At 40.7% G+C, this 24,358-nt stretch overlaps 2 protein-coding genes across 2 annotated transcripts in view; one reads left to right on the top strand and one right to left on the bottom strand.

Annotated features, from left to right (window-relative positions):
• Window positions 1-24,358, bottom strand: part of ZNF682 (zinc finger protein 682) — a 240,482-nt gene that overhangs the window by 53,957 nt on the left and 162,167 nt on the right. The window lies entirely within an intron of this gene.
• LOC144336907 (uncharacterized) lies at window positions 9,048-11,062 on the top strand. The gene is given in 3 exon segments (XM_077978622.1): window positions 9,048-9,091; window positions 9,420-10,504; window positions 10,507-11,062. Coding segments are annotated over 3 exon segments (1,443 nt in total). The 3' UTR covers window positions 10,821-11,062.

Here is a 24,358-nt window from a genome sequence, read left to right on the forward strand (position 1 = left end):
GCCTGGGAAGGCACCCATTACTTAGCCGACCAGGAAAGGTAGTCTCTCTTTCCCGGGGGGAAGTTAGAGCTGAGTCTGCTCCACTGCCTCTTGTGAAAAGCCTGACTGATGTCAGGCCCGCCAGCAGCCATCTGGAGGCCTAACCATCTCCCTGTGATGCTGTGCTTCAAGCGGTCACGCTCCTGGTCTGCTTTCATGTTCCGCCCTGCACACCTGGCTCCGCCTTCTAGATAGCAGTAGCAGAATTAGTGAAAGTAGGAAAGTCTTTGAAATGCAGGGAAGAAATAATGACTCAAGGTGTCTGTCTCCACCTCCGCTACCAAACAGGGAAGGGCCCCTTGTCTGGTGGACACATGACTCGCGTGACCTTACCTATCACTGGAGATGGCTCACACTCCTTACCCTGTTCCCTTGCCTTGTATCCAATAAATAACAGCACAGCCAGGCATTCCAGGCCACTACAGGTCTCCGCGTCTTGGTGGTCGTGGTCCCCTGGGCCCAGTTGTCTTTTCTTCTATCTCTTTGTCTTGGGTCTTTATTTCTATGATCTCTCGTCTCCACACATGAAAAGAAAAAATCACAGGCCCTGTAGGGCTGGACCCTATGGCGAGGATCTTCCACTTTCTGTTTTCTCAGAACTAAAAGTCTTTTAGCACAGGCACCACCCCTAGAGTGTCCAGCACACCAACATCAGCCTGGAGACCACGTCCTCATCAAAGGATAGAAGAAAGGAAAACTTGAGACAGCCTAGGAAGGCCCCTACCTCATGCTGCTACCCACCGAGACTGCCGTTTGCACAGCAGAAAAAGGATGGACACATCACACCCAAGTCAAAAAAGCATCATTACCTTCAAAATCATGGGCCATTGTTCCAAGGTGAAGGCCTACCAAATTAAAGCTAAGAAAAACTCTATCTACCTTTTCTTTTTCTTTTCTTCCTTTAACTGCTCGCCATCGTTTTTTTTTTTTTCAGCTGTCTTTAAAAAATTTTTTTATTATGCTTTAAATTCTGGGGTACATGTGCAGAATATGCAGTTTTGCTACAGTTATACATGTGCCATAGTGGTTTGCTGCACCCATCAACCTGTCACCTACATTAGGTATTTCTCCTAATGCTATCCCTCCCCTAGTCCCCCACCCGTCGACAGGCCCCAGTGTGTGATGTTCCCCACCCTGTGTCCATGTGTTCTCATCATACAACTCCCATTTATGAATGAGAACATGTGGTGTTTGGTTTTCTGCTCTTGTGTTGGTTTGCTAAAAATGATGGTTTCCAGCTTCATCCATGTCCCTGCAAAGGACGTGAAATCATTTTTTACGGCTGCATAGTATTCCATAGTGTATGTGTGCCACATTTTCTTTATCCAGTCTATCATTGATGGACATTTGGGTTGGTTCTAAGTCTTTGCTATTGTGAATAGTGCCACAATAAAAATATGTGTGCATGGGCCGGGCACAGTGGCTCATGGCTGTAATCCCAGCATTTTGGGAGGCTGAGGTGGGCGGATCACAAGGTCAAGAGATTGAGACCATCCTGGCTAACACAGTGAAACCCCATCTCTCCTAAAAATACAAAAGTTAGCTGGGAGCCAAGATCACGCCACTGCACTCCAGCCTGGTGACAGAGCAAGACTCTGTCTCAAAAAAAAAAAAAAAGCAAAACAGATAATGAGAAAAATATGACTGCTAGACACACATAAAACAATAACAATGTAACTGGTAATAACAACTCCATTTCTTTAATCAATTATTTAAAATATAAATTAATTAAACTACTTAATAAAATGAAATGTGGTCTTGGGACTTTGGAAGGCCAAGATGGGTTGATCACTTGATCCGAAGGGTTCACTACCAGCTTGGGCAACATGGGAAAACTGTCTCTACAAAAAATACAAAAAGCTAGCCAGGTGTGATGGCAAATAGTTGTAAACCAGCCACTTGAGAGGCTGAAACAAGAGGATCATCTGAATTTGGGAGGTTCTGGCAGCAGCGAGCCCTGCAAATCAGCCTGGTTGGCCAAATGAGACCATATTTGAAATATAAATGAGGACTGGCACGTTGGCTCATGCCTGTAATCCCAGAACTTTGAGAAGCTGAGGCAGGCAGATCACGAGGTCAGGAGTTCGAGACCAGCCTGGCCAATAAGGTAAAACCCCGTCTCAGCTAAAAATATAAAAATCAGCCAGGTGTTATGGCATGTGCCTATAGTCCCAGCGACTCGAGAGGCTGTGGCAGAAGAATCTCTTGAACCCGGGAGACAGAGGTTGCAGTGAGCTGAGATCGTTCCACTTTACTCCAGCCTGGGTGACAGAATGAGACTCCATCTCAAAAAAAAAAAGAAAGAAAGAAAGAAAGAAACCTACACTGAAAAAACACACTAATATGAAACTTCAAAATAAGAATAAGAGAAATGTTTACTCATAAAACCTGGTATGCAACATTGATGTATCATTTAAAAACATTTGTCAGGCTGGGTACAGTGGCTCACACCTGTAATCTCAGCACTATAGGAGGCTGAGGTGGGCGGATCACCTGAGGTCAGTAATTTAAGACCAGCCTGGCCAATGTGGGTGAAAGCCCATCTCATACAAAAATACAAAAATTAGCTGGGCATGGTGACACATGCCTGTAATTCCAGCTACTTGGGAGGCCGAGGCGTAAGAACTGTTTGAATCCAGGAGGTGGAGGTTGCAGTGAGTCAAGACTGCACCACTGCACTCCAGCTTGGGTGATAGGGCGTGACTCCATTTCAAAAAAATAATTTAAAAATATTTGTCTAGGTAACTGCAATATTTAGCTGTTACTGTGTCTCATTAAATGCAGGTATTTTGAATCATTGGCATGCACTGTGTGGCAGTGAAATTTCAGAGAATATGCAGTATAATTATAAATAGAAGATTCTAATGAGAAACTTTTAATAAATAAGCATTAAAAAATTAGAGTTAGTTTTTATATTCTAAATATATGTTATTCTTACACAAAATGAAACTGCTGTAATCTAACTTTTGAAGCAAACAATAGCCTTACATTGTTAAACATAGAAAATATATCAGAATAGGGTTAGACCCTCTGATATGTAAAACATGTATTAGGAAATAAACTATGTTATTATTTAGATATAGGCTGAAAAAAAGTAGATAAAAATCTTATAATTCTGTACTGCCTGCAGCAAACTTAAATTTATAAGTAATTATTTTAGTAAATATGGAGTGCCTACTAATTATCTCATTTGCTTTAGGCATACCACGCAAATTCCAGCATATTGTCCTAAATATCTGAATCTAAAATTACAGACAAATTTGAAATAGAAAACAGAAATTAAAAATGTATAGAGAGTGACATCAGTAAGATGAAAAGATTAAAAGTCCCCTACATTCATATCCTCTTACAGCAAAATAATGTCACCCAACCCTGACAAAAATGCCTTTATGAGAGAACCAGGCATTATGGCTCACACCTGTAATGACAGTTACATGGTACATTAAGGTTGGAGAACTGCTTCAGGCCAGGATTTCGAGACCAGTTGGGTTATGTAGCCAGAGCCCATCTCCAAAATAAGTGCCCGTAAGAGAGATTTGAGATCCATGGAGGGAGTTGTGAAATGCTGTTAAAGCTGAAGATTGAGAAGTGTTCTATTCAGAAGGCAGGCCCTCATTGAGATGGGAAAGTGCAGGGTCCCTGTTCTTGGCTACAGACCAGGATAGGGTTCACCCAACTTGGTCCCACTGAGGATTGTGAACTTACTCTGTAACTATCCCAAACTCCTCCCAGCCACAGTCTGGGAGAGGTCCTGCCATTCCAGAGACCTGGAGGAAGGCACCCATTTACAGCCACAAAGGCAGACCTGCAGACATTGACCTTTACTGTTTCTGAAGTGGCTCAATGACTCAGTTTCAGTTACCTGAGCCATAGTTTATGGTCAGTTCTGCCTATAGAGAATCCACACAGTTACCTGAGAAAATGCTGATACTCAGTGAAAGCCATACTCGTCCGCTTCCTGATATAAAGCCCACTATATTCAGAACCCACTGCAAAAACCTGCCCTAATGTCTGCCCTACGGAGCAAAGTCCTGAAGGATATTCAGTCTGTCCAAAAATAAAATGGGAATTACAACCACCCAAGCCCCTGTAACAAGCCAACTAAAGGTGGACCCTAGTGGAGATCCAGCAGCCTTGTGACCAAGCTACAATCCCTCTTCACTACAAACTCAGAGGGCATCTCATCACCCTAAGGACCCAACAAAAGAAGATCTTTACCTTCTAAAATCAGTTTATGAAAACATGAAGAAGTGTTTGCTCCATCAAATTCAGACACCAATACAAAACTATACTGTGCCCATTGTCAATGCTTTTATTTTATTCTAGCACTGGAAATATATGGCAGAAGAACAAGTCAAAGAAATAAAAGAAGCCATTGAAATTGAAAAACAGTAAAAAGCTGCTGTTTGTGGATCACACAATCTTATATTTAGAAAACCATAAAGAGTACATTGCAACCTATCTAAACTAACCGATACACTCGGTAAATTAGCAAAATGTAAAATTAGCATAGAAGTATATGTATGGTTTCATCCACTTAAACCATCTGATAAAATAGAGGAAGAAAAAAATCTTATTTACTATAGCATTAATTAATAAATTTCTGAGGAAAAAATTAACCAAGGAGGTAAAAAGTCTTTACAATCAGCACTTTGGGAGGCCGAGGCGGGCGGATCACGAGATCAGGAGATTGAGACCATCCTGGCTAACACGGTGAAATCCCGTCTCTACTAAAAATACAAAAAATTAGCCAGGTGTGGTGGCAGACGCCTTTGGTCCCAGCTACTCCGGAGGCTGAGACAAGAATGGAGTGAACCCTGGAGGCGGAGCTTGCAGTGAGCGGAGATCGTGCCACCGCACTCCAACCTGGGGGACAGAGCAAGACTCAAAATAAATAAATAAATAAATAAATAAATAAATAAATAACTCTCCTAATTTCAACATCTATTTCCTTTTGAATCTATCTTATTTTTGTGTCTGAGAAACACTTTTGGATTTGAGGATAATTTAAAAACAATAATAACTCTATCTCTTTTAGGTATTATTGCTTATTTCTACTTATGTGTTATGTGTCAAAAAAAAAAAAAACCACAAAATTTACAATAAAACATTTCTAGGCCTTTCGGGATGGCTTACGCCTATAATCCCGTCACTTTCAGAGGCTGAGGCAGGCAGATCACAAGGTGGTTAGATCGAGACCATCCTGGCCACCATGGGGAAACATAGTCTCTACTACAATACAAAAAATTAGCCAGGTATGGTGGCACGCACCTGTAATACCAGCTACCAAGGAGGCTTAGGCAGGGGAATCACTTAAACCCGGAAGGCGGAGGCTGCAGCCAGCCGAGATCGTGCCACTGCACTCCAGCCTGAGAGAGAGAGTGAGAAGTACATCTTTCTAAATATTGTTTGTTCATATTAATTATATTGACATTATTATGCAACATATGACTAGAATGTTTTTATCTTGCAAAGCTAAATCTCACTACACATGAAACAACTACCAATTCTTCCCATTTCATGGCACTTTTCAAACACTACATTGTTTTCTGTTTCAAAGAGCATAACGGTTTTTTTTTTTTTTTTTTTTTGAGACGGAGTCTCGCTCTTTCGCCCAGGCCGGACTGCAGTGGCGCTATCTCGGTTCACTGCAAGCTCCGCCTCCCGGATTCACGCCATTCTCCTGCCTCAGCCTCCCGAGTGGCTGGTACTACAGACGCCCGCCACCGTGGCCGGCTAATTTTTTATATTTTTAGTAGTGACGGGGTTTCACCGTGTTATCCAGGATAGTCTCGATGTCCTGACCTCGTGATCCGCCCGCCTCGGCCTCCCAAAGTGCTGGGATTACAGGCGTGAGCCACCGCGCCCAGCCTGCTTTATATATCTTATACAATATCTGTCTGTTTGTGGCTGGCTCATTTTATTTTGCATAATGTCATCAATATTTATCTTAGTGGTTGTTAGATATGTGTTGTGTATCATTTCTAAATATTTGTAAATTTATTAAGTATTTGTATTATTGTTTTATACTCTAATTCCATTTTTGTCATAGAAAGGAATCTATTAATTTTCAGCTTTAAAAAATGAGTTAAGACTTTGTTTTTGGCCTAACAGGTGGTCCATAAAGAAGAAAGTTGTAGAGCTACTGAGAAGGCTGTGTATCCTGATGTTTTTGAGTATTGTGTATACCTTCATTGGAAATAATTGTTTTTTTACTGCCTTCTACTCCTCTGTTCCCTTACTAATATTCTGTCTTGTTTTATTATTAAAACAGAAAATGGGTTACTGAGACAGCCTATTATAATTATATTTCTCTCTATGTGTTTATTCAGTTTTCTTAGTATTTGCTTTATATATTTGAAACCCTAATTTGAGACACACACACACACAAATACAAGCATGTATAAACAAATTTGTCATAGTTCCCAGTGAATGAATCTACATATTGTTTAACGTGTTTTTGTCTTTTTAAGTTTTGACTTAATGTACGTTTTATAAAATATGGGTTTTTGACTTAAGATGTAGCTTGTATATTACTATTGTGACCTCTTCTGCTCTCATTTGGTTAACATTTACATGAAATTTCTACTTCCATCTTGCCACTTTCAGTCTTTTTTTGTTATTAGATCTCAACTGAGTTTTGTAGAAAAGCAAGTTAAATCTTGATTTCACAAAATTTTTAATAAACCCTTTTATTGAATTTCTCTTGATTGGAAAGATAATCATATATATAATTTTAAATTGTTTTCTGAAAGAGAAAAACTTATGAATGTTATTTTATTATTTGTTTTATTTGATTCTTTTATCTTTGTCTCTCATTTTCCTTTCTTTTATTTATTTATTTTTTTTTATTGCTTTCAGGTTTTTAAAATTTTTCAGTTGTGTATCTATACAGGTATTTTCTTAGTGGTACCTTCGGGGATTATATAAAACCTCTAAAAGATCCAACAATATATTTAAATGTGGTTAAAAATTAACTTAAGGTACATACAAAAATTCTTCATCATTACATCTGCCTACATTGCTGCTCTGAAAATTCTCTTATTTGTGAATTTTGAAATTTTACTTATATATGTGTTTGTTATAAATATCTTTGTGTATATCCTAGTTTTTTTGTTCAGCTTTTTCATGTTTACATCATTTTTTCTTTTAAGAAATTTTTCAGTTACTTTTTGTAATTTTTATATCCAAAATTTTTATTTTTGGCTATTTTAATATTTCTTGTTGTTATCCTCATTTTTCTGATCTTCAGTAGTTTTCTGCATTTCTATTTCACTTACTGAATATTATTATATTTTATTTATGTATTTATTTTATCTGAGATGGAGTCATTATCTGTCGCGCAGGCTGGAAGCAGTGGCACAATCTCAGCTCACTGCAACCTCCGCCTTCCAGGTTCAAGCGATTTTCCTGCTTCAGTCTCCTGAGTAGCTGGGGTTACAGGTGCTTGCCACCATGACTGGCTAAGTTTTTGTATTTTTAGTTGAGACAGGGTTTCACCATGTTGGCTAGGCTGACCTTGAACTCCTGACCTCAAATGATTTACACACCTTGGGCTCCTAAATTGCTGGGATTACAGGCATAAGCCACTGTGCCCAGCCTATTTTATTTTATTTTTGAGACAGTATTGCTCTGTTGCCCAGGCTGCAGTGCAGTGATACAATCTCCAGTCACTGCAACCATCCCTTCCCGGGTTCAAGCAATTCTTGTGTGTCAGCCTCCCAAGCAGCTGGGATTACAGGCTCGTGCCACCATGTCCAGTAAATTTTTGTGTTTTTAGTAGACACAGGGTTTCACCACGTTCTCTAGGCTGGTCTCAAACTCCTGACCTCATGTGATTTTCCCACCTTGGCCTCTCAGTGTGTTGGGATTATAGGAATGACCACCAACCCTGGCCTGTTCAATTTATTTAGAATTTTAAAAATTACTTTATATGCTGTTTATATTGCTTTTGAAATTTTTTTTTCATGGGGCCATGTTTCTCTAATATTTTGTGTACATTATAATCTTTGATTGAGATTTGGACATTGACAGAAAGCTACCTGTTCCAATCTTTATAATATAGTTTGTCCTGGCATAGTCTGAAATCAATTGTCTTGGCTGCAGATTCTGGGAAATTCTCAAACATGTTCTTAGGATGTGTCTTGTCTAAATTTTGTGTTTATTGTTTAGTTAAATTGGCTTATTAATTTTTTTTAATAATTAGTAATCACTTGCTGCAGCCATTCCCTGTTTGGGGTACTACAGTTTCTCTGCTTCTATAACATTTACCTTTAGACTCAGTGGACTCAAACTGTCATTCCAACGTATATCACCACTTCTTTCAGCCTTTTATGTCATGGGAGACATTAATCAGTGTCTAAAAAGCATGTGGAAGCCAGAAATAAAGATGTATGTGCCAATGTTTTCCTTTTTTCTTTTCTTTTTTCTTAGTTGGCAATTTATATTTGTGTGTGTGTGTGAGACAGAGTGTCACTCTGTTCCCTATGCTGGAGTGCAGTGGCATCATCTTGTCTCACTATATTCTCTACCCCCACAGTTCAAGCAATTCTCCTGCTTAAGCCTCCCAAGTAGCTAGGATTAGAAGTACCTGTTTCCATGTCTGGCTAATATTTTGAATTTTTAATAGAGATGGGGTTTCACCATGTTAGTCAGGCTGGTCTCAATCTCCTGACCTCAGGTGATCCACCTGCCCTGGCCTCCCAAAGTGCTGGGATTAAAGGCATGAGCCATCACATCTGGCTGGAAATTTCTTTTCTTTTTCTTTTTTTCTTTTCTTTTTTTTTAATGAGACGGAGTCTTGCTCTGTTACCCAGGGTGGAGTGCAATGGTGTGATCTCAGCTCACTGCAATCTCTGCATCCTGGGCTCAAACAATTCTCTGCCTCAGCTTCCCAAGTGGCTGGCATTTGCCCACCACCATGCCTGGCTAATTTTGTTTGTAAATGTATCCCATATTTATCAGAATCTTGCAGTTGAAGTAATGTGTTTTTGTTGTTTCTTTCACTTATGTGTTTTCATTTTGCCCGAGACCATTGTCCAGAGCAGAGCCTACAAGATTCTTTCCAAGGCCGGGCGCGGTGGCTCAAGCCTGTAATCCCAGCACTTTGGGAGGCCGAGACGGGCGGATCACGAGGTCAGGAGATCGAGACCATCCTGGCTAATATGGTGAAACCCCGTCTCTACTAAAAATACAAAAAAAAAAACTAGCCGGGCGAGGTGGCGGGCGCCTGTAGTCCCAGCTACTCGGGAGGCTGAGGCAGGAGAATGGCGTAAACCCGGGAGGCGGAGCTTGCAGTGAGCTGAGATCCGGCCACTGCACTCCAGCCTGGGCGACAAAGCGAGACTCCGTCTCAAAAAAAAAAAAAAAAAAAAAAAAAAAAAAGATTCTTTCCAAATTGTGATACTGAGAAGATATGAAAAATGTGAATATGGCAATTTAGAGTTTAAAAAAGTCTGTGAAAGTGTGAATGAGTGTAAGGTGCACAAAAGAGGTTATAATGGACTTAACCAATGTTTAACAACTACCCAGAGAAAAATATTTCCATGTGATAAATATGGGAAAGTCTGTCATCAATTTTCAAATTCAAACAGACATGAGATAGGACATACTGGAAAAAAACCTTTCAAATGCGTAGAATGTGGCAAAGCTTTTAACCAGTTCTCAACCCTTACTATACATAAGAAAATTCATCCTAGCGAGAAACCCAACAAATGTGAAGAATGTGGCAAAGCCTTTAAGTACTCCTCTACCCTCACTACATATAAGAGAATTTATACTGGAGAGAAACCATACAAGTGTGATAAATGTGGCAAATCTTTTATTGCATCCTCAACCCTTAGTAAACATGAGATCATTCATACAGGAAAGAAACCCTACAAATGTGAAAAATGTGGCAAAGCCTTCAACTGATCCTCAATCCTTACTACACATAAGAAAATTCATACTGGAGACAAACCCTACAAATGTGAAGAATGTGGCAAAAGTTTTCACCTATCCTCACACCTTACTACACATAAGATACTTTATACTGAAGAGCAACCCTATAGATGTAGAGAATGTGGCAAAGCTTTTAACCATTCCACAACCCTTTTTTCACATAAGAAAATTTGTTCTGGAGAGAAACCATACAAGTGTGATAAATGTGGCAAAACCTTTATTTCATCCTCAAACCTTAGTAGACATAAAATAATTCATACTGGAGAGAAACCCTACAAATGTGAAGAATGTGGCAAAGCCTTCAACCGATCCTCACACCTTAGTAGACATAAGATAATTCACACTGGAGAGAAACTCTACAAGTGTGAAGAATGTGGTAAAACCTTTACCTGGTCCTTAAGCCTTAGTAAACATAAGAAAACTCATATTGGAGAGAAACCCTACAAATGTGAAGAACGTGGCAAAGCTTTTAACTGGTCCTCAGACCTTAATAAACATAAGAGAATTCATATTGGACAGAAAATCTATGTAGTGAAGAATGTGGCAAAGCTTTTAGATGTTTCTCATACCTTAATAAGCATAAGATAATTCATACTGGAGAGAAACCCTATGAATGTGATGAATGTGGGAAAGCCTTTGACTACCCCTCAACTCTTTTTTTTTTTTTTTTTTTTTTGAGACGGAGTCTCGCTCTTTCGCCCAGGCTGGAGTGCAGTGGCGCTATCTCAGCTCACTGCAAGCTCCGCCTCCCGGGTTTACGCCATTCTCCTGCCTCAGCCTCCCGAGTAGCTGAGACTACAGGCGCCCGCCACCTCGCCCGGCTAATTTTTTTGTATTTTTAGTAGAGACGGGGTTTCATTGTGTTAGCCAGGATGGTCTCGATCTCCTGACCTCGTGATCCGCCCGTCTCGGCCTCCCAAAGTGCTGGGATTACAGGCTTGAGCCACCGCTCCCGGCCCCCCTCAACTCTTACTAAATATGAGAATTTATATGGAACATAAACCTTACAAGTACAAAGAATGTGACAAAGCTTTTTAAGAAAGTTCTCAATGCATATTAAAACAATGAATTTATAAGTAATTAACTTCTAACTATAGAGGATTCTACTATACTGTAATTCAAGATTAAACTGTAAACACTTTAACATGAATATTTCTTGAATGTGTGATTGGTTATGTAGATAGTTTCTTTTAGATTCATGTGACCAATGTAATAATTAGAGAAAACATTTGAAATGGGATAAAATGAATCAAAATCACATCTTTTCAATGGCTTGGCATAATTGCCATGCGTTTGGAAATGGCCAGATGACTAACAAGAAACAAAGACAAGATTTTGGCTTTGCTCTATCATTGTTTTTGACCTCTTAAAATCTGAAATCCTGGCTAAAGTATTCAAAGGGAGTATTTTATAGGTGAATTCCTAGGGTTTCAAAGGCAATGAGGGAAGAATTTTGATAGGCAGGAAAATTCACACTATATATACACATTGCTCTTCTCTGATTTGCTTTAACACTGAAAAAGTGAAGATTGTAAATGTAGACTCAGAGTAAATTAACAAAAGATTTGTTTTTCAAAAAACCGAATGTATAAAATAATAGGTAACAGATGCCATTAGCTGCTAAAAAATAGTATGACTAAATTCAGTAAGTATCTAACCATGCAAATAACAGTCTAATTAAGTGAAGACCCTAATAGGTGCATGTGGAAAGCATTGCTGTGCAGTGTTTTCTCAGCATTTTCTTCTGCCTTTTTACAGAGATACCAATTTCCCCTGAGTGACTCAGGGTGCATACTGGGAACTGAGAATGCTGTGTTCAGAGTGATTACTGAAAACATGGTTAATACACTTCCTCCATACTACAATAAAATGTTATAAATCTAACTCTGCCTCAGAAAAGCTTTTAGTAAAAAATTATCTATAGTTTACTCAATTTGGGCTCGTGGAAAATTTCAATATTCCAGATAATTCAGATACTTAAATGTCAAGGAAATCCCATAAAACATATTTGAATAAGATACAGTCATCTTAGCTAAGAATTTTATATTACCAGTAAATTTAGAAAAAAATAGAAAAATAGTACTTTAGGTACTGGTGCCCAGTAATGAGAACATTTTCACATTTAGCACAACGTGATTTGGTGTGTGGCTTGGATATCATAAATCTTCACTGAGCTAATGGCTGATTGGATTTACCTGGCCTGAATGGAAAATAAAAATCACCTCTGGCCTACTCTTCAGCTTTTTTTAAAAAAATACATATAGATTTAAGATAAGTGTCTAAATAAACATATACACGGAAAATGGGTAACATAGGTATGTCAACGTAGTTTCCATTATTGCATATGTCCTGTAGAGAAGCCTCAGAATAAATAGGTCAGAGGTCGTTTTCCTTCCCAACTTCTGCCGCCCAGATGAGTTTAATGATCAGCTTAGATGGATATAAGTCAATTAGCTAAACTGGGAAAGTGAAGGCATCCAGGCAGGACCCAAATGGCAAATGTGAATCACATAGGCATACAGTGAGAAAGGAAGCAGGGCCCTGAAATGCTAAGCTGGAACTAGAGTCTTACATGGCTTTACCAAAAACTTACTTCCCAGGCCATGCACCTAAACGTGAAGCTTTGTTGATGTTTAAACACAACATTGTATGGCTGTGTTCCATTCTGAGATGATATGGATCCATATAGGTGAGAGTAAGTTTATATCTGCATCCTCAGTGTAGGCTGGGAAATTTAAAATGTTTGTTGATTAATATCTTTTGTATACATAAATAGCTACATAGGCAAACTCATATAATTCTTTATGTATGTGTTTTTATTATTTTATTTTATTTTGAGATGGAGTCTCACTCTGTCGCCCAGGCTGGAGTTCAGTGGTGAGATCTTGGCTCACTACAAGCTCCACCTCCCGGGTTCACACCATTTTCCTGCCTCAGCCTCCTGAGTAGCTGGGACTACAGGCTCCCAGCACAACGCTCGGCTAATTTTTTAGTATTTTTAGTAGAGACGGGGTTTCACTGTGTTAGCCAGGATGGTATCTATCTCCTGACCTCGTGATCCACCCACTTCGGCCTCCCAAAGTGTTGGGATTACAGGCATGAGCCACTGTGCCCGGCCTATGTATGTGTTTATTTGTCTACCCATTTATATCTACATACAGATCTAGCTATCATTTTTTCCATATGCATACAGAATAAAGATATAGGACTTCAAAGGATAAATAGGTATTTTTGTACTCATAGAGAAATGTAAACAAAAACTTCAATAAATGCAAAATCTTATTTGCCCTTTAAATTTTATTCATAAGAGTACACAAATGGAGGTATCCTCTGACCTGCATCTTGCTGCATTTAATGTTTTCAAAGAAAGAATTGGTTTTTGTTGCTCACATCTGTTAGCAAAAATGCACTAAGGCCATGAGAGTCATATCACCAAGTCAAAAATGGCCTTTCTTATTCTGGTGAATGTGAAAACATAGATAAACTAGCCTCCGCTTGAAGGCCTTAACACAAATTTGCAAATGAGAAATAATTCTTTTTAAAGCTTCTCTCAGTTTTAGAGCTCTTATTTTCAAACACATGATACAAGAAATAGTATTTTTTTCTGTCTTTTTTTTTTTTTTTTTTTTTGAGACAGAGTTTCACTCTTGTTGCCCTGGCTGGAGTGCAACAGCGTTATCTTGGCTCACCGCAAACTCTGCCTCCTGGGTTCAAGTGATTCTCCTGCCTCAGCCTTCTGAGTAGCTGGGATTACAGGCACATGCCACCATACCCAGCTTATTTTGCTGTTTTAGTAGAGACGGTGTTCCTCCATGTTGGTCAGGCTGGTCTGGGATTCCTGACCTCAGGTGATTCGCCCACCTTGGCCTCCAAAAGTGCTAGGATTAAAGGCATGAGCCACCGCACCTGGCAGAAATAGAATCTTATTGTTTTGTTTGCTCAAGTAGTGACATTTTGGGTAAGAAAATTAAACACCAGGTATCTGACTTGAAGATAAACTGCTATACTGAAAGCAAATTTCAAGGTGTTTTCAGATGCTTTTTTCTCTAGATTTAGATAAAGATGTAAGATATGTAGATAAACATACAGACAGGTGCGGTGGCTCATGCCTGTAATTCCAGCACTTTGGGAGGCCAAGGCAGGTCGATCACTTGAAGCCAGGAGTTCAAGACCAGCCACACTAACATGACAAAACCCTGTCTCTACTAAAAATACAACCATTATTTGAGCATGGTGGTGTACATCTGCAATCCCTTCTACTAGGAAGGCTTAAGCATGTGAATTACTTGAACCTAAGAGGTGGAGGTTGCAGTGAACCATGATCACACTGCTGCACTCTGGCCTGGGTGACAGAGTGAGACTGTCTCAAAAAATATATATATAGATATATCTATCTATCTATCTATACATATATATATACACACAAAGACACAAGAGCGAGACAGAGTCTCACTCTGTTGTCCAAGCTGGAGTGCAATGGTGAGGTCTCAGCTCACTGCAACCTCTACCTCCCGGGTTCAAGCAATTCTCCTGCCTCAGCCTATCCAGTAGCTGGGATTACAGGCACTCGCCATCATGCCCAGCTAATTTTTGTATTTTTGTAGAGACGGGGTTTTTCATGCCCAGCTAATTTTTGTATTTTTGTAGAGACGGGGTTTCACCATGCTGGTCTTGAACTCCTGACCTCAGGTGATCCGCCCACCTCGGCCTCCCAAAGTGCTAGGATTACAGGCATGAGCCACCACACCCAGCCTAAAGTAGACTCTTTATGGTAATGGGAAGAAAGTCTAGGTCTCTCTTTAGAAGACAGACTGTGATACTGAAAGCAAATATAATGGTACATGGTGTCTGGCCACATTTCTTTTCTTTTTTTGAAATGCACTCTGTCTCCAGGCTGGTGTGCAGTGGTGCAATATTGGCTCACTGCAACCTCTGCCTCCCAGGTTCAAGCAATTCTCTGCCTCAGCCTCTCGAGTAGCTGGGATTACAGGTGCCCGCCACCACGCCTGGCTAATTTTTGCATTTTTAGTAGAGATGGGGTTTCACTGTCTTGGAGAGGCTGGTCTTGAATGCCTGACCTTGTGATCCACCTGTCTCGGCCTCCCAAACTGCTGGGATTATAGGTGTGAGCCACCGCACATAGCCAAACTGGCCATTTAATCCTAACTAGAATGTGATTAGCTGAGATCCACTGAGCTTAGAATTGCCTTTTAAATTTAATGTGCAGAGAACTAATTTGGTATTGCAAGCCCCAGTCTAATTTGATTCTACACGTTTTTGTTTTGTTTTTTTTTTTTTAGATGAAGTCTTACTCTGTCACCCTGGAGTGCAGTGGTTCAATCTCACTCCAACTTCTGTCTCCCAGTTTCAAGTGATTCTCCTGCCTCAGCATCCCGAGTAGCTGGGATTACAGGCATCCGCCTCCACACCCAGGTGGCTAATTTTTGTATTTTTAGTAGAGATGGGGTTTCATGATATTGGCCAGGCTGGTCTTGAACTCCTGACCTCAGGTAATTTGTCCACCTCGGCTTCCCAAAGTGCTGGGATTACAGGCATGAGCCACCATGCCCGGCCGATTCTGCAGGTTTGAAAGGGGTCCATGGATTGGCTTCATTCACAGCTAATGCTGACCCTACTTGCCCTAGATCACTTACAACAGCACTCAACTGGACAAAGCGCCACAGCACACAGTTCCTTAAACCCATACTCTTCTCACAACACAAATGCTTTCAGTCCAAAATAACAACCACCAATCACTATCCTAAAACATAGCATTCTCTGCTGGTTCTTTAAACTTTACAGAGGCTGGAGAAGGCAGCTCATGTCTGAGTAAGTCTGCATTTGGAAAATAACATGCGCACATGCATGAATGCGATGTTTATGGAGCATGCGCTGTGTGCTCAGAAGCACACTACAGAGCACTGTGCTGGAAAGACGACATAATGTGAATTTATCCTCATAACACCCTGGCAGGTGGTTAGGAACTGTCCCATAATTCCCTGGATTTATATGAAATGCCTAGCACAACAGTGGCTCATGCCTGTAATTCCAGCACTTTGCGAGGCCAAGGCAGGTGGATCACTTGGGGTCAGGAGAGAGGGCAAAGCAGGGGACCTGTGAAAGGCAACTGAGCAGGGATCCATGGGAAAGACCCTCCGAGGCACAGGATTCTCCCGTTACCTTTCAGTTTTGCTGATGCTTCTCCTGGGAAACATCTGCAGTAGGTTCTTCCTCTGTAGTTCTTCTTGCCGTGCCTGCAAAACAAACTATCTTTAGTGTCTGCATGGGTTTCCACTTCCTGTCCCCACCTGAGGAATGGAAAGCAAGGGCACAGTCGTTGCTCATGTTTTGGAGTGAAAGGAGCATGAAGGTCATGTGAGCTTTGCCGAGGCTTCTCCTGGCCTCACGTCAGATCTAGCCCCTAACTCCAAGCAGCCCAACGTAGTTTTTTTTTTTTTTTTTTTTTTTTTTTGAGACGGAGTCTCGCTCTGCCGCCCAGGCTGGAGTGCAGTGGCCGGATCTCAGCTCACTGCAAGCTCCGCCTCCCGGGTTTACGCCATTCTCCTGCCTCAGCCTCCCCAGTAGCTGGGACTACAGGGGCCCGCCACCTCGCCCGGCTAGTTTTTTGTATTTTTTAGTAGAGACGGGGTTTCACCATGTTAGCCAGGATGGTCTCGATCTCCCGACCTCGTGATCCGCCCGTCTCGGCCTCCCAAAGTGCTGGGATTACAGGCTTGAGCCACCGCGCCCGGCCCCGTAGTTTCTTAATGTACAAATAAGATCTACTTTAATATGGTCTATTGCTATTGGGCCTGCCATATGCAATTTCAAGATATTCCCCTACACCTGCCCACAATGATCCTCCAGGAATAAAACAAGCTCCTGAGTGAGAAACTCTGGTGTCTACTGAACTTTTTGTGTATTTTTGTTGAGTTTCTCTATCCATGCTTTGAGAGGGCTGTGGACATGGAATTCCAATGATTCCGATGTTCAAGGGTGGTTTTTACTCCAGATGTCTCAACTTTGCCTTTGGTCTTCCTGTCAGTCCTGTTAAAGGGTTGTGAAGTCTGGAGTTGCTGGGGCTTCCTCAGTTCCAGATTCTACTATTCCTTCTTATGGGTTCCAAGGTCTGTGAATCAGGCCCCACCCCAGCATGTCACCATGTCTGGTTCTGGCCATGTGTCCTAAGACTGGATAGTTCTTGCACATTCTCTGTGGGTTGAGGAGGAGGGAGGTGTGTGAGTCAGCATGAATCACAGGCAGTTTTCAAAGGTTAATGTTGGAACATTTTTTTGGATTTGGATATTAGTTTTTGTTTTTGTTTTGTTTTGCTTTGTTTGAGTCAGAGTTTTATTCTTGTTGCCCAGGCTGGAGTGCAATGGCGTGACCTCGGCCCACTGCAACCTCTGCCTCCTGGGTTCAAGTAATTCTCCTGCCTCAGCCTCCTGAGTAGCTGGGATTACAGGTGCCCACCACCATGATCAGTTAATTTTTTTGTATTTTTAGTAGAGACTGGGTTTCACCATATTGGCCAGTCTGGTCTTGAACTCCTGAAATCAGGTGGTCCGCCCACCTCGGCCTCCTAAAGTACTGGAATTACAGGTGTGAGCCACCCACCCAGCCTGGGTATTGGCTTTTTAGGACAGGACACAAACAAGTGGTCCATTAGGTGTCTGGCAGTCCACAGCAACAGTCATGTTCACAACCCATTTTCAACAGGGAGAAGAGACCAAAATGTGTAACATGATAATAACCTAGTTAAACTTATCAGCTCAGATTTCAAATGCTGTGCAAATTCTACAGAATACAGTGAGGCTTTCAGTGACCAAAGGAAACGTGGGAAGGGTGAGGTCTCTCCAGTTGGACTTTTTGCTGCCTCAGAAATCATGAGTTGCTAAGGTGAGTATCAGCTCTAACCTCGTCAATCCAATGAAGGCACATTGAATCTAATCATTTCCTTCACTTTCAATGTAGGAAGAGATGCTTTATTTAGTGCTTACTTTTTCTCTCCACTTTTGTGCTTTCACATATGTGTGTATCTAACATAATCAAGTATAATTGTCAATTGAGATCTAATGACAAAAGACTGAAAGTGGCAAAATGGAAGTAGAAATTTCATGTAAATATTAACAAAATGAGAGCAGAAGAAGTCAAAATAATATTACACAAGTTACATCTTAAGTAAAAAACTGTCGTATTTTATAAAATGTACTTTAAGTCAAAACTTCAGAAAGACAAAGAAGGACATTAAACAATATATAGATTCATTCACTGGGAACCTACGATAAATTTGTTTATACATGTGTATTTGTGTGTGTGGGAAGTATATAAAGAAATTACCAACAAAATTGAATCACACAGAGCAAGCAATATAATTATAGTAGGATATTTCAATACCCCACTTTCTATAACAATAGTAAAACAAGACAGAATATTAGTAAGGGAACAGACGACTAGAAGGCAGTAAAAAACAATAATTTCTAATAAAGGTATAGAGAACTCTCCTTAACAACATCAGGATACACAGCCTTCTCAATGTCTCATACAACATTCCCCTTCATAGACCACTCGTTAGGTCAAAAACAGAGTCTTCACACCTTTTTTTTTTTTTTTTTTTTTTTTGAGACGGAGTCTCGCTCTGTCGCCCAGGCTGGAGTGCTGTGGCCGGATCTCAGCTCACTGCAAGCTCCACCTCCCGGGTTCCCACCATTCTCCTGCCTCAGCTTCCCGAGTAGCTGGGACTACAGGCGTCCGCCACCTCGCCCGGCTAGTTTTTTGTATTTTTTAGTAGAGACAGGGTTTCACCGTGTTAGCCAGGATGGTCTCGATCTCCTGACCTCGTGATCTGCCCGTCTTGGCCTCCCAAAGTGCTGGGATTACAGGCTTGAGCTGCCGCGCCTGGCCAACACATTTTTTAAAACTGAAATTTTATAGGTTACTTTCTATGACAAAAATCTAATTAGAGTATAAAACAATAATATAAATGATTGATAAGTTTACAAATATATAGAAATTATACAACACACTCTTGAGCATGTACTTGTTGAAATAACTGGGCTAGGTATGGTGGCTCATGCCAGTAATCCCAGCACTTTTGGAGGCCAAGGCGGGTCAATTTAACTCCATCTAAAAAATAAAAAATCAAAAATTAAATAATCAATATTATGAAGATATCTATACCGCTCAATGTAATCTACAGATTTAATGCATTGTTTTTCAAATGTATCATTGCATTTTTGAAGAAATAAAAACACCAAATCCAAAAGTATATGGAATGTAAAGAGAAAATAAAGTACCCAACGATCGTCAAATATATATATGTATATATGTACATAAATACATATATGTATGTATATTGTGTGTATATATATATTTTTTGAGATGGAGTTTCACTCTGTCTCCCAGGCTGGAGTGCAGTGGCATGATATAGGCTCACTGCAACCTCCACCTCCTGGGTTCAAGCAATTCCCCTGCCTCACCCTCCTGGGTAGCTGAGACTACTGAAAAGTGCCACCATGTCCAGCTAATTTTTTGCATTTTAGTAGACATGGGGTTTCACCAGGTTGGCCAGGATAGTCTCGATCTCCTGACCTCATGATCCGCCCACCTTGGCCTCCCATTGTGTTTGGATTACAGGTGTGAGCCACCACACCTGGCATAGAAATATTTTATTGTAAATTTTGTTATGTGTTTCTGACACATAACACATGTAAAAATAAACAATAATATCTAAAGGAGATACAGAGTTATTATAGTTTTTAAATTATCTTCAAATCCAAAAGTGTTTTTCCTACACAAAAATAATATAGATTCACAAATAAATAGATGTTGAAATTAGGAGAATTTTTATGATGACTCACTTAGAATTATAAAACTGTTACAGGCCGGGTGCGCTGGCTCATGCCTGTAATCCCGGCACTTTGGGAGGTCAAGACCGGTGGATTTCCTGAGGTCAGGAGTTTGAGATCAGCCTGACCAACATAGTGAAACCCCATCTCTACTAAAATTGCAAAAATTAGCCTGGTGTTGTGGCGCACACCTGTAGTCCCAGCTACTCTGGAGGCTGAGGCAGGAGAATTGCTTGAACCCAGGAGGTAGAGGTTGCAATAAGCCAAAATCATGCCATTGCACTTCAGCCTGGATGACAGAGCAAGATGTCATCTGGAAAAAAAAAAAAAAAGAAAATAGGATGGGTGCAGTGGCTCAAGCCTGTAATTCCAGCATTTTGAGAGGACGAGGCGGGTAGATCACCTGCGGTCAGGAGTTTGAGATAAGTATGGCCAACATGGTGAAACCCCATGTCTACTAAAACTACAAAACAAAATTAGCTGGGCCTGGTGGCCTGCACCTATAACCCCAACTACTCGGGAGAGAGGTTGAGGCAAGAGAATTGTTTGAACATGGGAGGCAAAGGTTGCAGTGAGCCAAGATTGTGCCACTGCACTCCAGCCTGGGCTACAAGAGCAAGACTCTGTCTCAAAAAAAAAAAAAATTACTAAAAAATATAAATAAATAAAAATACTACACGGGCTCAGGCACAGTGGCTCATACCTGTAATTATACATCTTTAGGAAGCCAAAAGCAGCCACATCACTTGAGAACAGTTAGAGATCAGCCTGAGCAACATAATGAGACTCTACGTATAAAAATACAGAAATGTTAAAATGTGTCCATTATGTTGAAGCATAAAATGATGCTGGACAGCATCATAAAAACATATATAAATATAAAGCTCTCCATCTAGAATTCTTTACTATCAAAATGATGGCACAGGCTTGGTGTGGTGGCTCATGCCTGCAATCCCAGGACTTTGGGAAGCTAAGGTGGACATATCACTTGAGGTCAAGAAGTTCCAGACCAGCCTGGCCAACATGGTGAAACTCTGTCTCTACTAAAAATTTTTAAGAAATTTAGCAGGGCATGTGGTGGGCACCTATAATCCCAGCTATTCGGGAGACTGAGGAAAATTGCTTGAACCCGGGATGCAGAGTTTGCAGTGACCTGAGATAAGGCCACTGCACTTCAGACTGGGCAACGGAGAGAGACTCCATCTCAAAATAGTAATAAATAATAATTATTACTATAATAATAATTATTTTAATATCAATAACAAACTGGAAAATATAGAGGCATAGTTTTTGTATTCATTTGAAGTTGTTGTGAGATTAAAATATATGTTTTAACTTTAAGATGTATGTAATCTCCAGTTTTCAAGATGATTACAAAGATGTACAGAACGTATGCAAGGGAAAATAAAATATAATCAAAGCATGGCAGTACAAAATTAAATGAAAATTAAGAAAGTCAAACAGGAAATGAGAAAAATATAACTACTAGAAACACAGAAAACAATAACAATATAACTGGTAATAACAACTTCATTCCTTTAAGCAATTATTTTAAATATGAATTAATTAAACTACTTAATAAAATGAAATGTAATCTTAGGAGTTTGCAAGGCCAAGGTAGGCTGATCACTTGATCCCAACAGTTCAAGACTAGACCAGGCAACATGACAAAACTCTGTCTCCAGAAAAAAATACAAAAAAGCTAGCTGGGTGTGATGGCACATACTTTTAACCCAGACACCTGAGAGGCTGAAATGGGAGGATCACCTGAGTTTGGGAGGTTCAAGCAGCAGTGAGCCGTGCAAATCAGCCTGGTTGACAGAGTAAGACCCTATCTCAAAAACAAATGAGGTCGGGCACGGTGGCTCACGCTTGTAATCCCAGCACTTTGGAAGGCTAGGCGGGCAGATCATGATGTCAGGAGTTTGAGACCAGCTGGCCCAACATGCTGAAACCCTGTCTCTACTAAAAATGCAAAAAATTAGCTGGGCATAGTGGCCTGCACCTGTAGTCCCAGCTACTCAGGAGGTTGAGGCAGGAGAATCGCTTGAACCCAGGAGGCAGAGGTTACAATGAGCCAAGATGGCATCACTGCACTCCAGCCTGGGTGACAGAGCAAGACTCCATCTCAAAAATAAATAAATAAATAAATAGATAGATAAATAAATAAATAAATAAAATTTTAAAAAATTAAAAAAAAATTGAAATAGAAAATAGAGAGTAAAGTCTGGGCATGGTGGCTCACGCCTATAATCCCAGCACTTTGGGAGGCTGAGGTGGGCAGATCAAGAGTTCAGGAGATCAAGACCATCCCGGCTAACATGGTGAAACCCCGACTCTACTAAAAATACAAAAACAAAATTAGCCAGGCGTGGTGGTGGGAGCCTGTAGTCCCAGCTACTTGGGAGGCTAACGCAGGAGAATGGCGTGAACCCGGGAGGCAGAGCTTGCAGTGAGCCGAGATCGCGCCACTGCACTCCAGCCTGGGTGACATAGCGAGACTCCCTCTCAAAAAAAAAAAAAAAAAAAAAAGCTAAATATAGTCAGATGAAAGAGATATAGAAATAAAGAGTTTAATGTAGTTTAGTGTAAATGTTATTGTTCATATTTACATTTTTGTGACTTGCAGAGCAACTACTGGATCTGCAGGAAAAGAAACAAGTTGCGAAATAGAATGCTCTGCAAGCACTGGTTTCGATAGAACATTTAAAAACTAAGACCCGGCCGGGCGCGGTGGCTCAAGCCTGTAATCCCAGCACTTTGGGAGGCCGAGGCGGGTGGATCACGAGGTCAGGAGATCGAGACCATCCTGGCTAACATGGTGAAACCCCGTCTCTACTAAAAAAATACAAAAAACTAGCCGGGCGTGGTGGCGGGCGCCTGTAGTCCCAGCTACTCGGAGGCTGAGGCGGGAGAATGGCGAACCCGGGAGGTGGAGCTTGCAGTGAGCCGAGATCGGGCCACTGCACTCTAGCCTGGGCCACACAGCGAGACTCCGTCTCAAAAAAAGAAAAAAAAAAAAAAAAATATATATATATATATATACTAAGACCCTACAATACACACTTTATTTTTCCCATTTTTCTGCTTTTGGGTTTCAGGAACTTGTGAGCACCAGCTCTAAAAAGGCAGCAGGATTCACCAGCCAAAACTCTGATCTCTTCTAATCAGTTCTGTGAGACAAGAGTCCAGGGTAGGGTCAGACCTAAATAAGGCCTCCAAAAAGGGTGAATCAGATCTTAAATCCCAGAATTTCTGTAATTTTAATCTTTTCTAACTACTGCCCTATCAACTTTATACTATATATTAATACGCAATGTAAGCAAATCCCTGAAGGTTTTCTAGGGCATTTTTTTTTTTTTTGAAACAGAGTCTCACTTCGTCACCCAGGCTGGAGTGCAGTAACATGATTTCAGCTCACTGCAACATCTGCTTCCAGGATTCAATTGATTCTTCTGTCTGAGACTCCCTAGTAACTGGAACTAGAGGTGTACACCACCATGCTCGCCTATTTTTGCATTATTAGTAGAGATGGGGTTTCACCATAGTGGGAGGCTGGTATTGAACCTCTGACCTCGTGATCTACCTGCCTCAGCCTACCAAAGTGCTGGGATTACAGATGTGAGCCACTGTGCCCCGCCTTTCTATGGTAGTCTTATTAGAAAATAAATATGTACACTTAGCAAGGTAAAAGGAATAGAAATTATACAGCCAGGCATGGTGGCACACGCATGTAACCCCCGGCACTTTGGGAGGCTGAGGTGGGTGGATCATGAGGTCAAGAGTTTGAGACAAGCCTGACCAATATGGTGAAACCCCCTCTGTACTAAAAATACAAAAATCAGCCATGCGTTGTGACAGACACCTGTAATCCCAGCTACTCAGGAGGCTGAGGCAGGACAATTGCTTGAACCAGGGTGGCAGAGGTCATAGTGCACAGAGATCATGCCATTTCACTCCAGCCTGGGGGACAGAGACTCTATCTTAAAAAATATATATATACATATAAAAAACAATTTTTCCATTTATAAATATCCCTTTAGGTGCAGACATCAGAAGTCACAACAATCTAAAGTGGCCTAAATAAAGCCCAAGGTTTTGGACACATCTATATATTATACCAATCGTATGATGCATAATTCAACTATTTATCCAGTTCCTAGTCTAGACTAAAAATTTCTGAATTATAGGAACCATGACTGCTTCATGTATTTTTATAATGGCCATAAGAAATGGAAGCAACTAGTTTATCTGTTTGGGTCTCCAGATCTCATCCTTGTTTATCATCCAAGTACCAGGAAACTGGAGGAACTCTCATCTGGGTACCAACCAAAGACACTGCTTGTATGAGGAGATGAACAAACACAGGACGACTCATTTCTCTTACACTGAGACAGAAGCAGAATTAGCCACTCTTGTCAGCCTAACACAATTCTGCTCTGGACATCCTCAAATGCCTCAAAGACACCTAGATGATTATTTATTTATTTATTTATTTTTGAGACAGAGTCTCGCTCTGTTGCCCAGGCTGG

This window comes from Macaca mulatta, chromosome 19, assembly GCF_049350105.2.
Source record: "Macaca mulatta isolate MMU2019108-1 chromosome 19, T2T-MMU8v2.0, whole genome shotgun sequence".
Lineage (NCBI taxonomy): Eukaryota > Metazoa > Chordata > Mammalia > Primates > Cercopithecidae > Macaca > Macaca mulatta.